Genomic DNA, 14,720 nt, shown 5'->3' with positions numbered 1-14,720 from the left:
GATGATAACATTATGAACCACAATAATACACATATGCTCCACATAAAAATACACAGTCAAATCATAACACCAAAAACAAAGCTAAAGTACAAATCAGAAGTGAACTTGACAATTTTTATTAAGACTTTACATTAAGAAAAATAATTTGTGGAGAGTATTTTAATGGCCAGTGAAAGGCCTTGAACATCCTCTCTCTGAGTAAACTTTAGAATGAACACCATGTTAATAAAACTCCCTGTAAAAACAGAACACAAGCAGAAGGGAAAAGAACATTTAAACGGCTGCATGTGTGGTTAAATATGAACCTCTGATGAATATTCTGTGATGAGCAGTGTGTCTTTGTATCTGCTGTGTTTTTCACACCAACGTGTGTCTTACTTTCACAGCGAAGAGCACTGTTTTTTACTGATGTTTTAGCTGAACAAACAAGAGCAAAACGTGGCTCAGAAAATGTTCCATACAGTAAGATATAAAATATTTAGAGTAAGGAGTATATGGCATGTTTGAGAATGCAAATACATGTGCTTCATGAATTATGTCAAGTCATTTTTTGGCAGGCACATTGTATACACTGCTAGTTTGATCACATCACATTTCGATTTTGGTCATGAATTGAAAACACTTAATTAACTTAAATGCTAGTTTGGCAGTTATTGGCAGTAAAATAAAAGAAGAAAAAAAAAAATCTTCTCAGTCCTGAAGTAGAAAGTTGAATTTCCCAAAGTCAATCTCATCAGGCATGATGAGCATGTCTTCCCTGGCTTTGGCCAGCTTCTGCCTCAGGAAATCTCTTCTCTCCGTCCACTCCTGCAGCTCCTCTAAGCTGTGGGCGTAGTCGCAGCTCACACCGTCAGGACAGCCGTCATCAAACCTGTCAAACATTAACATCGTGTAACCAGCTGTTATCACAATGACATAACCTTCTAAAGTCGATATAGCGCTATCAAATCACGCTTATTTACACATCCAGCGCACACACAGAGCAAAATTTGTATTCATTTGGTAAGTTCAATATGTATTCTTCGTCTCTGTGGGTTTCAAAATACACATTTGTGCTGGCACTGTGATTCAAACTCTTGAAATCCTGATCCAGAACAAAAGGTCTTACTTGGGGCAGAGTTCAAAGCATGGACCAGGGAAACGGTAGCTCCACGTCAGAGCTTCGTCCTCTCCCTCACAGCTGAACACTCGGTCCTTGTGTCTCTCGGTGGAGATGTGCTGCTGCCACTGCCGCTCACTGTTACTGTGTCTACCACACAGATGACAGTGGAAGCCATTCTAAAATACACACACATAGAAAAAAAAAAAAAAGCATCTTTGTTATCCTCTTACAGATGCATAGTGTGTAATTTTCCCTGTGCTAGTACATTTCTACTGTGATTTAGTTTATGTGCCTTACTCACTAACAAAACTATATATGTGACATATGATTGTTACCTAGGAGATGTGGTAACAGGACCATATGGGGTATCTTGGGCTTTTGCTTTGATAAGAGGAAGTAACCAAATGGGGGTGGCAGTTTAACCAGAGAATGTTGAGGTGTGAAGATTCTCAGAGATAAGGGCAAGGGTAATAAAGACGCACGTCTTTGTGCGACAAGGCTCAGAAGATGAAGGCGATGACTGGAGGGGTCAATGGGGAGCTTGAAACAATTGTGATAATGTAAATACCTGATGTCCCGCCCCCCTGTGTGCTGAGATGCTTATAAGCAAGAGACACACTAGATTCTTGGCTCATCCTCTGCAGACTGAACTGCAGTCTGCATGACAGTGAAGCCTTCTCTGGCCAGAGAATAAATACTTTAAAGAAAAACTTCTTTCCTGAATGTCTCTTGTTTCAGTATTCAGTATTATACGACTCACTCAGAACTATTGAATAGTTTTTTTCCACCACAATAGTCAGTAATGTGTATGTTTTAGTTTGGTGAAGCTGTTTTTGGTCTTTGACTTTACTGAACTGAAAAACAAACTGTACCCACCATCAGTTCAGCATAGTCAGTTGGCATGACGATATATTTCTCTTCTGGGACCGGCTGGGTGAGCATGGCTCCGTCTGCTTGCCGGTTGTGGGCGGTTAATGACAACCACATGTCATATATCTGCTGCATTTCCCGCACTACAGGCACAAATAACAAATCCGTCATATAAAGTTAGAGATTTCCATCCCGATTTCTGGCCATTTTAGCAACATTTCAACGATGTATCAAAGCAGCTCGAGCTTGCAATTAACCGCTACTAGCACAACACATCTCTGACTGAGCTCTCAATGATTGAGTTGCATTGTGGGTAATGTAGGTCCCATGTTTGGACAAGAAAGAGGAACACGTATAATATAAAAAAAAGACAATATCTTTGGTTCAGCATCAATTTTGATTTCTTTTACTGTGAATCCGACAAAGCTAAATCAGTGACACTATTCTAATAACTCACAGTCGTTATTCTTCATATACATCCACATCTCCTTCTCCTCTTGGCTGTGAGCGAAGGTGCAGTTCCCTGAGTAGTTACATTTCCTTTTCTTCAACATCTGGGTGCATATCTGTCAGGAGAAAACCTAACGCTGTTAAACACAGATAACAAAGTGCAATACAAACTTTCAACCGACACCACAACAACAGGCAAACTTACACATTTCAGTTTTGAAAGCACCAGCTATACAAAATACAGTAAACATTAAAGACAAGAAATGCAAGAAAACGATTGGGGAAGAGCTCATCAGTGTAGGAATGTCTTTGATGGATCAAAGACCTTGGTTGAAATATGCTTGTTGTGTTAAAGTGCATAAGCGCAGAGGCGGCACACCTACATCATACTGCACAGGGAAGTTCTTGGCATGTGGCAGCGGTCGGATCTGAACCCATTTACTTCTCTCCAAGGACTTGACCAGCAGGACCCATCGCTCTTTAGTCCACCTGAAGGTGACGGCACGAGATAACACAGATATGGAGCTGATGGATCATCTGTGATCATCTGTGATTTACCAGTTTTACATCTAACCGTTCACCGTTATTATCAAGCAGGCTTGAAAATCTCTGGCTGATATGTAATAGGATCTCTGATAATATGACGAGGATGTATTTATACAGTAGAAAAATAATTCCAAACTTGTGCTCATTATCTTTACTCACGTGTGCCTGGCCTTGGCAGTGCAGTACTTCAGGGCTTTGTCTGGTTCACTGATCCGGCCGTCCCGCAAGCACAGAGCACAGGCAAACTTCATCCTCATGTTCAGACTCTTCCCAGCTCCTCCTCCTCCTCTTGCTTTGCTCCCATCACCTCCAGAAGACAGCTGCTTGAAATGATAAATATCAGAATATTATTATACATCATAATAAAGATAAGAGTGATAACATTTCCTCTTCATCTTTCACTTTTCATCTGCCAAAATTAACTATAAAATGAATCTCTAAGATACTTTTTTTTTTTCTTTGAAGCATTTATATAAGCCAATAATTACACAAAATTTATATAAATTAATATAATAAGTTTGACAGTTATGACATCAAAAGCTCTGTAAATTACAAAAGGTGATTCATTCAGCCAGAAGACCAGCAGTGAGGCGGTGTCACTGCTTCAACATGTGGGTTCATCCCATTTACAAAAACAAGAAGAAACAGAGAGGATGCCGGACAAGTTGACCAATAACGAACTGTGACAACTGAGAAAATGAACTATAGAAAAAATAATCAAAATGGTTTCTTACTCCATTTCCTTTATGTTTGCTTGAGTTTTGCTCCTTCTTGTCGTTATATTTTGTCGATACTTTCACAATCTCATCAGGGCTGATACCTGAAAATAACACAAGCACATGCTCATTTTAGGACAAACAGCACAGTCTGTTAATACCCTTCATCAGTGTCTGAATAGTTTTATTCAAGAGTACAAATAAAATTCAAACGCTCTTGATTCTATTATTGTTACGTATAGATATATTTTTATGTGTCTGGTAGACTGCACCCGTGTCGCGCTGCACCCTCCAGGTTCTGAGCTCTATCACGGAGTGGGCATAATAGCAGCTGTCCTCTCTCTGGCAGCCGTACCGGATGGCTTGGCGGCACAAATCCAAGTGGCACAGGACACCCAGCGGTCGGACCTTTTTGTAGTTCACGCTGTGGGTCCGCACCACAAACGCCAAGCACCTGACGAGCAAAGACGGAGAAATCAGAATGTGTTTACGGTGGAGAGAAAGGCGCAAGAGGTAAAGAGTTGGCGTATGAGTGAAATGAGCGAGGATGAGGACTCTCAGCGGCACATGTGTTGTAAACACGCTCACTTATTGGCATCGAAGGTGTGGCGAGCATCCAGGTTAGAGCAGCTGGTGTGATCGTCTCTACAGCGCTTACTGATGATTCTAGGTTTACTGTCATAGCATTCCTACAGACAACAAATACACGACAGGAAGGAACAAACAAAGACAGTACGTTCAGATATTAAGAGATGACCGTCTTTAACGCAATATTAATGAATATATCTATTATGATACAACAAAAAGCTGTGTGAATGTTCAAGACACAGGCATATGAAGATTAATAACATAGAAACAGCAGTGTGTGGTGTAGCATGCATGCTTCATGGACAGAACAAACGCTGGCAACTGGTACTTCTACGTTCAATCAATCGGTATGTATAATATTAAAGCAAACATGACATTTGTTTGTATAACAATGATTAATATTATTCTAAAGCTGTATGAGAGCACCAACCTGACAGAGGAACATGAACATGCCCTTGTCTTCCTGCAGAAGGCGGATGATGCTGTTCACAGGGTCCAGTTTTAAACCTGAAGTGTCAAACAGCAGGTTTCGGTCCAGTGTCCCCCTCCGCTCCTCTGTCCAAACGTCAATCTCCAGCTGGTTGTAGGCAAACGTGCAATTCTCTCCGTACTTGCACAGGCCCAAATCCCCGGAATTCAGCAGCTCTGACGTGAAAGAAAACACAAGAGCTCATTCTGACACAGTCAGGTTCATCACTCATATTTATAACAAGTATCCTCTTTAACCGTTTCCCTGAATTCATACCTCACCAACAGTTCCTTCACATTCAAATGTTTCTGACCAATCAAGGGTGGAGAGGAAATTTGCCTTGTTCACATGAGGAAAATGTAAACGAGGGGTACCATCCTATAAATCCAAACTGCCTTCCCTGACACAACCACAAAGTATGATGAAACTCAAAGAGACGTCACCTTTCACATCGTGATCAGAACTCTGATATCAGAGTCGGTAAAAAGTCCTGCTAAGACTAAAAGCGTGAGCTAATGGTAAAGGGAGTGACAAATGTTCAATTTACGACAGGATGGGCCTCGTCGAACTGACCTGCTACTACCCCCAACATGTGAGCTCGCACACACACACACACACACACACACACACACACACACACACACACACAATGACTAAAATCTTTTGTACTAGTCAATTAAGGTATCAACAAAAGTATTCTTTTTGGCATCAGTACTGAATTTCAGATATTTTGTTAATGCTACTATACTGACACCCAGCCCTATGTGCGGAGCCCAAAGAGCTATTGGGAAGTTCACCCTTTTGCACCCTGTGAACAAATGATTAACTATGATTTCCCTCTGGAGATGAGAACCAGCAGTCTAAGCGGGCCATAAAACACAACGGGATGTGTGACCTCAACCTCTAGTCTGACATCCTGACATCCACTGATCTCTCTCTCTCCTCTTTGCATTCCAACGGTCTGCAAAAGGAATTCACTCATCAAACGCAATAAAACATCCAAAGACATTTTCAGGGTTCACACCGCTACAAAAGTGAAACATTTCATGTCATGTTCCATTTTACCTTCACAATAATGCAGCATTGCATTTGATGAGAGAATACTAGGTGAGTGAAAAAGTACCGTTAGCCAGTATTTAGCTGGTGTTTTGGGCTGTTTTGACCCTGGCTTCACATTCATTATTTTCAAACTCTCTCAACAATAATTGTTTCAAGGCAAAACTAATTTCTTCTGGTAATTTCTCGCATTTTTATGCGTTTTCAAGGACGAGTGGGAACCCAGAAAGGAACTGTGTAGCTACATTTGAACATAAGTCAATTTAGACAAAAAGACTTACGTTTATTAAAATTCCACACCCGATTATGGTGTTTTATGCAAACATACTGTAACTTGCTTATTTTCGACCGCACAGAGAAACACACACAAAACAAAAAACACACAACGTGCATTACGCAAATACGTTTTAGCTAAATTAACAAGCAATGAACAATGAATGCCGACAGACAATTCACCGGAAGACATCCGCATTCATTTGATATTGAGTTACTTACCTCTGCAAAGTACAAACGGGGCAGTGAAGGAACTCCAGTTAGGAATCTGTCGTACTCTGGTCCACTCCGAAGGATAACCTGCCTTCAGTCTACATAACAGAATGTCTCGCTTACAGCTGTGGACCAGGTCCGGCTTGTGAACAAATGTATATATGCCGTGACCTGAAAACCAAACAGGGGAGGGTTAAAACTTTAGGATTTTCAATAGAACAGGAAAAAGTAGGAGTAGGAGGCACCAGGCATTTTGGTATCTCCACTTTATAACAAAATTCTTTTTGCATTTAGGTCAAGGCTTAGCATTTTGCCCTTTCTACAACGTTAAAGAAAAGTGCTTCAGGATGCAGATCAACCCACCTTTAAAGATGCTCAAAACAGGGAATATTAAAGGACATAAACCTGTCTGGATGTTAAAATCAGCAGCAGCATTGGGATCATTGTGGCTTCTTGCTACACTACAGTTCGTTTGAGACGCACCTCTCCGAGGGAAACAGGCCGAGCAGGCCTGCAGGAACTCATGAGTGGAGGACAGCGGGTTAGAGAGCGCAGCCAGCGCTGGGTTCTTCTTCTCCTTTGTTGCCAAGGTGAGAATAAAGATTTCAGTTAATGCCAACAATACAGACAGACAACCACAGAGCTGCTAACTCAAGCCAGATAATCAAGTCTTACTTTGGAGTTATTCTTTGGAGATCGCATTACTGGAGCTGCAGCAGTTTGAGAGCCTGCGATACCCGATGAGCAAAAACAGAAAATAAAGGAATAATTATGTGTTCACACTTTGTAGTAAATGGGCTACAACATGTCCACACACAAGTGTGGTCTTTTTTAAAAGGTGGGAGCACTTATTTAAGGTACAGTAAAATACACTTAATATTTTGTTTATTCTCATTTCCCACTGTACCTGTATCATACATTTCTAGTGTAACTGATCATAAATAATTAAGTTTATTCTGATTTTTGTGTGTGTAAATAATCCTTTCTCTTTGAAAGTCCTTCAAATGAAACAATGCGAGAGCAAAAAAACATCACACTTAAATTGATCTGCTACTTGCTGTCATGACCCCTAAAAGAACAGGCGTCCTGCTTTGCCAATAATATAATAAGTCACCAAGAAATCATAATCACCAGTTGAGCTGAAACCGGAGAGCGTGTCCAGGCCCGTTCTTCCCATGGAGATCGCTGGCAAAGCTGCCACAACACCTTCCGCTGAGGGAAACGAGTCCAGGGCATCGAGGGAGTCGAGCGCGTCCACAGCTTTCACACCAATTTTCAGGACACCACTCTGACCGCCTGGATCAGAGACGGTCTCCAGAGGATCCAGTTCATCCAGCAAATCATCAAGGGACTTTTCACCGGCGTCAAGCTCGGTTTGGGATTTACTTCCAGCAGCACTTGGAGTCGTATCCAAGAAGTCATCCAGGCAATCGAGGCCATCCAGAACGTCCAGCGCCTCGAAGGCGAGTGCTAAGTTTGTAGCACCAGCGCCACCTCCAAGGCCAGAGGTCAAGAGGTCGTCGAGGGCATCCAGTGTTCCAGCTGTGGTGCAGCAACCGACACCTGAAAAGAAGTCCAGGGAGTTGAGTTGGCTGACGGCCGAGCTGAAGAAGGCCGGGGGTAGCTGGGGTGTTGGCGCGGGCAGGACAGACGGGACCGTGCGATCGCGGGTCGAACTCCTGAGTGCTGCCTGGGGGGGGGTCTGGAAAACATGGAGCGAGAAACTGGAGTGAAGATGGATGAAAAAAAAAAAAAAAGTGAAATGAGACAGAATGTAAAAATGTGATGCTCAATTAAAGGGTTACATTTGAAGGTTTTGATGGAAGTTGGCTGACAACTGCTGGGCTATATCAACACTATTCTGTTACATTTATGACAATATTATTACATAAACAATGGATCAAAGGGAGACACTCATAGTGATGACCTCATAGAGGATCATCACCCAACTCAGCAGTTTCCCTCAGCTCTGCAGACCTTGTTTTTCAGCTTATTGCTTTGGTTTTTACCTGATAAACCTGCAGTAAAATACCTGACCAGCACCAAAATGGCAGACAGACAATGTTGGCAACTAGCTGGGGAAGAAAGTGCAACATCTAGCTGCTAAATAGCCAGATATTTCCCTCAGGAGTTGGTGGAGATCAATACAGAGCTAATCCAATATTAGTGAATATTGCACTAATATTGGATTAATGTCACCCCTACAACAATTTGCTAACATACACATCGACTTTACTCGTGAGAATATATGTTTTATGTGATGGATTAGGTATCCAAAGCAAGATTCAACTGAAGTTGAATTTACTGCACTGGAATGAAAGAAAAAGTATGCAAGGTTACTTTTTAACAAAACAGTTACTTTGAAAAGAGGAGGGATGTTTTACAAGATGTGTAATCCCCAAACCTTTAAAGACTTACACAATAGTAATGTATAATTACATGCTCTTCCATTTTAGTAATCCTTACAACCGAGTACACCTTCATTCCCCCATCAGTGACAAAAGTTATTTACTGGTCACTGCAGGACAAACGCAGCACAAACGCAGATTTTACCTCAGTTGGCTCCGTCTCATTAGGGAAGCAGTCGAGCAGGCTGTCCAAATCGTCTCCCATCACCTCGGAGTCCTCCAGAGTGTCCACCTTGTCAGGTACTGAAGAGACGGCAGGTTGGCGGCAGGGAGCTGAGGAGGGAATGAAGGACTGAGGCATGCTGGGAAAACTGACTGAGGAGAAGCAGTACGGGATTTCTTTCAGATTTTACTTGTAAATTTCCTATAAATATTTGAAGAACTTTATCAAGCAAACAAAACACATGTGGAGACATACATGTTGCCTGTATTGTAACGGTAACACAATTCTGAACAAGTCAAAGTGAAGAATTCACACCTGGTGCGAGGCCACTGAGAGGATTCACACCATTTCCTACATGAGCACCAGACTCCTGGAAGTGAGAAGGATTTAAAAAAGCATTTGTAGTAAAATCAGATCAACAATCTGCAAAACATGCATCACACAGATGTTATCATTTAAGAAACCAAAATGTTTGTGTTAGAAAATATTGGAATATTTTTTTAATTTGAATGTTTGGTGGTGAAAGCTATAGAAAACATTGAACTTGCCTTGATGGCTTCAGCTTTCATGTTTCCATTAGCAACATGTCTCGTGATAAGTCCTCCTTCCTGGGAGAGAAACCATAACAGACTGAATATCTGCACCATGTCTTCATTGGAGTTAGGCAATACGAGGAAATATGCAGGGAGACAATCAACAATCAGAGAATTTCCTTTACTATATATATATAAAATAACCTGGGTAACCATTTCTTTAATACGGCATCAATGTGATTTTAAGGTATTCAATTCAGTGGATAATACAAAATTGGTTGTTGGTTTTCAAACAATGTTCAAGTCATGATGTATACATTGATATCACAGTATGAAATGACTTACCGCGATACAAGATGCCCACCCCTAGACTGCATCCCATCTCACCATGACAGAGCTGAATTATTTTACTAACCTTTATGCCGACGTATGGTTTCCGAGTTTTCAGTCCCAGATGGATGGCCAGCTCCTGTGCGAGCTCATTCACCCGTTGGTCCTGTTAAGAGTTAAACAGACAAAGAACAAATGAACACATTGCACAAGCTACAGTACATGTCTGTGACTTGTAACCCATCTAGTACCATCTAGGAAACGTCCCACAGAAGCAGTTTCTCATCTTGTGTCAACTGTTCATGTAACCAATGCTACACTTTTACACATTTTAGTATTTATCCAACCCACAAGATAAGAGATAATTATCCCTTTGGTTTTGAAAGGGGAAACATTTTGTTTTTAAAACTTGAAGGTAATGTCATGGAGATGAGGGTCTTTACAACTACCAAGCAAACTCCATCCGCAATGAATGCCGTGAGCTGTGGCTAAAAGTTTAGCAAACAAGGCTTAGGGTCTACAGCTATGCTAACCCTCTGTGAGGCTGAACTTGAGCTAAAGGCTAACGTCAACATGCTAACACTATCACAATGACAACGCTAACAGGCGGATGTTTCCATGGTGAGACAATATTCACCATCTTAGTTTAGCATGTTACCATTGTAACATTTGCTGACTAGCACAAAAGACAAAACAATGAGTACAGCTGAGGTTGATGGGAATGTCATTAGTTTTAGACATACACCAAAGTATTGGACATACTAATTGTTGACCTGCTGGAGAGCCGAGAAAAAGTCAGGGATCACCAAATCCACTAGGACTCATGCTGAAAGCAACATGAATGTCTGTACAAAATTGTTGTTGATTTATTTTAAATCAATGTCTTTGACCTATTAGCATCAACTCTCCCAATTGTCTCTTTCCTTTACCATTCGAGTAAGGAGCAGACAGTCGGTGGTGCAGTTGTAGGCCTCCTTGTACTTCCTGAGCTCCTTCAAACAAAGTGCCTTCCTGTACAGCGCCCTGCGGCTTTCCTTACACACTTTCAGAGCTATGTCGCAGTCCTTCACGCCGCACTCATATTCCCCCTGTGGGAGACAGGAGAGATGATAATAAAAAGAGCCTCTGTAAGACTGGTATTGTTTTCTAGAAGAAGCCTCATAATTCAGGTGAGACGGATGGTGAGGAAAGAAAAGCCTCCTTTGTAAAAAAAAAAATCGGAGTTAATCGTCCATTTATTATTTAGTCCAAATTCTGTCTATCTGTAGGAATGTGTGTGGAGACAGTTTATCTTAAAACCTTTTCTTCCCATCGACTTTATTAACATTATATATGATAAAATAATTCATATTATCTGATTTACAGATAACTCAGCATTGTGTTTTGCCTGAATGGATGTAAAGGGTATTTTTTTCCCCTCTTTTTTTACAACATTACCTTACCTTTGACCTGCTGCTGACTACTGCAGGTCAAAGATTTTGGTTTTCCTAATTCCAGCGTTGAACTGAATATAGATATTGATATCAGGACTCTCAGCTAAATATACTATGGATAAAACCAGACATCTGATTTTCACCAAAATATTGGACAAACTGAAATGTTGACCTGATTATTAGTTATTACAATTATCCCTGAGGGGGACATGCATATCTGAATCAAATTTCAAGGCAATGCATCCAAAAGCTGACATGAATCCGACTATGAATCACAAATGTCAACGTCATGCTGATGCTGGAGCAAAAGTCAGGGGATCATCAAAGTCATTGAGACTCATCCTCTGGGGACCATGAAAGTCTGCACAAACTTTAAAGGCAATCTATACAATAGTTGTTGTGACATTTCAGTCCGGTCCTGGGGAGAAAAAAATGCAATTCAACCGTGAAAGGAATATGTAATTGTCATGCTATCCTGCTATGAATTATGCCTCTGTGCTCACTGCTTTGTACTATAATATGCTACTTTAAGATTTACATCCATGTCCCCCCAGATATGCCTCGACCTTCCCTTGAACCCATGCCAACAACATCCCTTTGACTCCTGACTGATGAATAGTCTCCCCCGCTCTACACAGCATTCATCTACTGCCTTGGGGTTGGTGGTGCAATCCCCGGTATTGTATTATGTGTTGGCTTTCCTCTGCTGCATTATAATAATTTATAGTGAAAAATATTTGATTGGGTCTTTGAAATGTAGCACAAACTATAGTGGACTAACCACTGGTATGTTAAGATTAACAGATGATCCACTGTTAACTGGCTCTACAACTGACAGATCAGGTTTGGGTGTGGAGAAGCCTTTGTATTGCTCATCACAGCTGCATGTATTTTGACAGTGTCTGTCTGAACTGCACTCACTGAAACAATCGGTTTGCAAAACGCATACGGCGTGTCAGGAACCTACAGTAGCAGCCGTATCTTACCATGCTGTGGTAGGCAGCTGCACGGTTGACATACAAGCTCTCCAGCAACGCATCTGGGATCTGGATCTCCTCTGCTGCAGCGTAGTGCGAGACATTCAAGCCTTCACTGAACTCTCTCACCGCCTGCTCCCAGTCACTGTCTCTGAACGAGGCGTTGCCCTCATCGAGCAGGTTGCACACTAACTGGGTAAGGAAGTCCTGGGAGGGGAGGAAAAAAGAAAAAAAAATAGGTGTGGTGTGTCCCAAAAACTTTGGGCCCAGTCATGAATAAAGTATATTCAAAAATACCACGACGCCCACAATATTGGTTGTTGTAAACATTTGTCCCATTCATACTGGCCATGAAGTGATTCCTGATGGGAATGTCATTGGTTTAGCGAGTGTTTAGTCATTACCACAGTCGTTAAGATACATCGTCTGGAAACCATGAATGTCTGTACAAAATTTAGCGCCAATCCATCAAACAATTTTAAAAGACATGTCACTTAAAAATGTAATTATCAACTTTATGGTGGCTCAAGAGGAAATATCAGTAAGATTCATCCTCTGGGGACAATAAATGTCGCCGCAAAACTTCATGGCAATCAATAAAATATTTGTGGACAAGAAGAATGATTACAGCAACCAGTATATCTTTCCGAGTTAGTATTAAGAGTATTAAGTATTAATTGCCCAGTCTTTGATTGTACATGCAGCCAGGAATGAACTAAGAGATGTTAGGAGAGAAAAGACAAAGGAATTTCAGTGAGAAACAAAACAGAGAGCACAGTGAAGGGTCTGGGATTTCAGCAACAACTAATGAACAGCCGATTGTAGATCATAATGTGCATAAAACCCAAAGCTTAAGAGTGACGAGACAGTGGAGACAGACATAACACAGTATTTGTAATAACAGGTGGTACCTGGTAGCCCTCGGGCTCTGGATAAGACAGGGAAGACCTAGAACACAAGATGTAAACTTGCTTAGGAAAGTACTGAGACAGCTGGTTATCCAGGATATGAGTCATTCGTGGCCATGGTAGGTTTCACTTTCAGTAAGGGTGAAATCTAACAAACAAAAATGCATCTCACTGTATAAATTTCAGAGAGGTCCTTATCTCTTCTTTGCGTTTCTGTCTGGCAGGGTCCATGCTTGTTATCTGGGGAGAAGACAAACAGACCACAAGTGAATTTAATAACTAAGACTGCCCGATGTTGTGTTGATAGTGCCTGTGAGCTGGTGTACACCCACTTCCTTCAGGAGCAGAAAGCAAGAAACGACCAGCTTTGTCATCTCGTGCAAAGACACACTTACCGAGGCCGGGCTTCGTGTTCATTCCGTATTTAATAACTGTATAAACATCCAACATGCAAGCCCCTGACCCCCGCATGTTTCCCTCGCTATCATAGCGCGAGTGTGGCCCAACTTCAGACACACCTACCTAAAGAAGTAAGGAAGTTCATTGAACCAAATAGAAGTTGGAAGTCATTTAGTGTCCAATGGCGGAAAGACGGAGAAACTGTCTCCCGCCGAGAGCTCGAGCAGACGCTGGTAAACAGCGAGCTGAGGAAGAAGAGACCCGTCGAGGCTCCGTGTTTGACTTCAGCCCCCAGTTAAGTTTCGATTCCTACCAGGCCTAGTCCATCCACGAGCCAGCTGCAAACCTCCACACTGGCCCTTTAACAAACTCAGGGTTTACAGGCCCTGAGTGAGGTCTGTCAGGCACCTCTTCCTGTGTACACAATATATTCCACCTACTCACACTCTTCTTCTGCCATCCCTACACAACTTGTTTTCATTCTTTATATCACTCCTCCTTTATTTGACACTATGATATACATGATTGTGGGAACAATAACCGTGCCATCTTTAGTAGCGGTACAAAGAACCAAGTGGTGCCTGGCAGATTGTACTCCGTTATTGGCCTCATTCAGCTTCATTAAAGAATAAAAACGCAACAGCTATAACCATGTAGCTACACAATCAAATAGATAAATAAATACATACATATATCTGTAAATGGATCAATTCAATTCAACAAATTATTTTTTACATTAAATGGGTCAGTAAACCAAGTTTCCATATACAACTACATTAATAACTATAATTAACTATTGGCAATTCATTTATGTTTTCTTTTGATTGAATGTGATCTTTTTACATCAGTTTTTGTGAGGACATGTGTGTGCCGACTAAAGCCTTCTGCATATACAACAACAATAAACCCTGGTTTACTGCAAGACTCAGGCAGCTTCGTCGGGCTAAGGAGGAGGCCTACAGAAGTGGGGACAGGATTCTGTACAACCAGGCCAGGAACACACTGACAAGGGAGATCAGGGTAGCAAAGAGGAGCTACACTGAAAACCTGGAAAAAAAGTTTTCAGTCAACGACCCCTGTCAGTGTGGAGAGGCCTGCAAGTACTCACTAACTACAGGAGACCTCCCCCCCCCCCCCCCCAATGAGGACATTCGGGTCGTCAGCCAACCAACTGGCTGACGACCTGAATGTCTTCTACTGCAGGTTTGATAAGCCTACTCTCACACCCCCCAACTGTCCCATCATCAAACAACCACCTACATCCCCTGCCTCCTCCTCACCTCTCC

At 41.7% G+C, this 14,720-nt stretch overlaps 1 protein-coding gene across 5 annotated transcripts; it reads right to left on the bottom strand.

Moving 5' to 3' along the window:
* Positions 1-100: 100 nt before the first annotated feature.
* Positions 101-13,808, bottom strand: LOC116396346 (zinc finger CCCH domain-containing protein 7B-like). Of its 5 annotated transcripts, none has more exons than XM_031870902.1 (23): positions 13,431-13,808; positions 13,208-13,275; positions 13,039-13,075; positions 12,137-12,334; positions 10,647-10,805; positions 9,803-9,883; positions 9,403-9,462; positions 9,170-9,224; positions 8,837-9,006; positions 7,415-7,985; positions 6,959-7,011; positions 6,767-6,860; positions 6,293-6,454; positions 4,703-4,917; positions 4,273-4,373; positions 3,957-4,138; positions 3,703-3,788; positions 3,128-3,291; positions 2,806-2,911; positions 2,430-2,538; positions 1,979-2,115; positions 1,109-1,278; positions 101-871 (listed from the first exon to the last, which is right to left on the bottom strand). In XM_031870902.1, the coding sequence occupies exons 2-23, from the start codon at positions 13,264-13,266 to the stop codon at positions 691-693; spliced, it is 3,150 nt and encodes a 1,049-aa protein (XP_031726762.1). In that variant the 5' UTR covers positions 13,267-13,275; positions 13,431-13,808; the 3' UTR covers positions 101-690. The 5 variants fall into 5 exon arrangements, with proteins under 5 accessions (XP_031726762.1, XP_031726761.1, XP_031726763.1 ...); XM_031870901.1 differs by having other exon boundaries at positions 13,558-13,808; XM_031870903.1 differs by having other exon boundaries at positions 3,128-3,288; positions 13,558-13,808.
* Between the last annotated feature and the right edge of the window lie 912 nt (positions 13,809-14,720).

The sequence above is a fragment of the Anarrhichthys ocellatus genome, unplaced genomic scaffold (assembly GCF_004355925.1).
Source record: "Anarrhichthys ocellatus isolate YVR2014 unplaced genomic scaffold, GSC_Weel_1.0 scaffold55, whole genome shotgun sequence".
Classification (NCBI taxonomy): domain Eukaryota; kingdom Metazoa; phylum Chordata; class Actinopteri; order Perciformes; family Anarhichadidae; genus Anarrhichthys; species Anarrhichthys ocellatus.
Note: the sequence above shows the minus strand (reverse complement) of the source record. Positions and strands in the feature narration are given on the sequence as shown.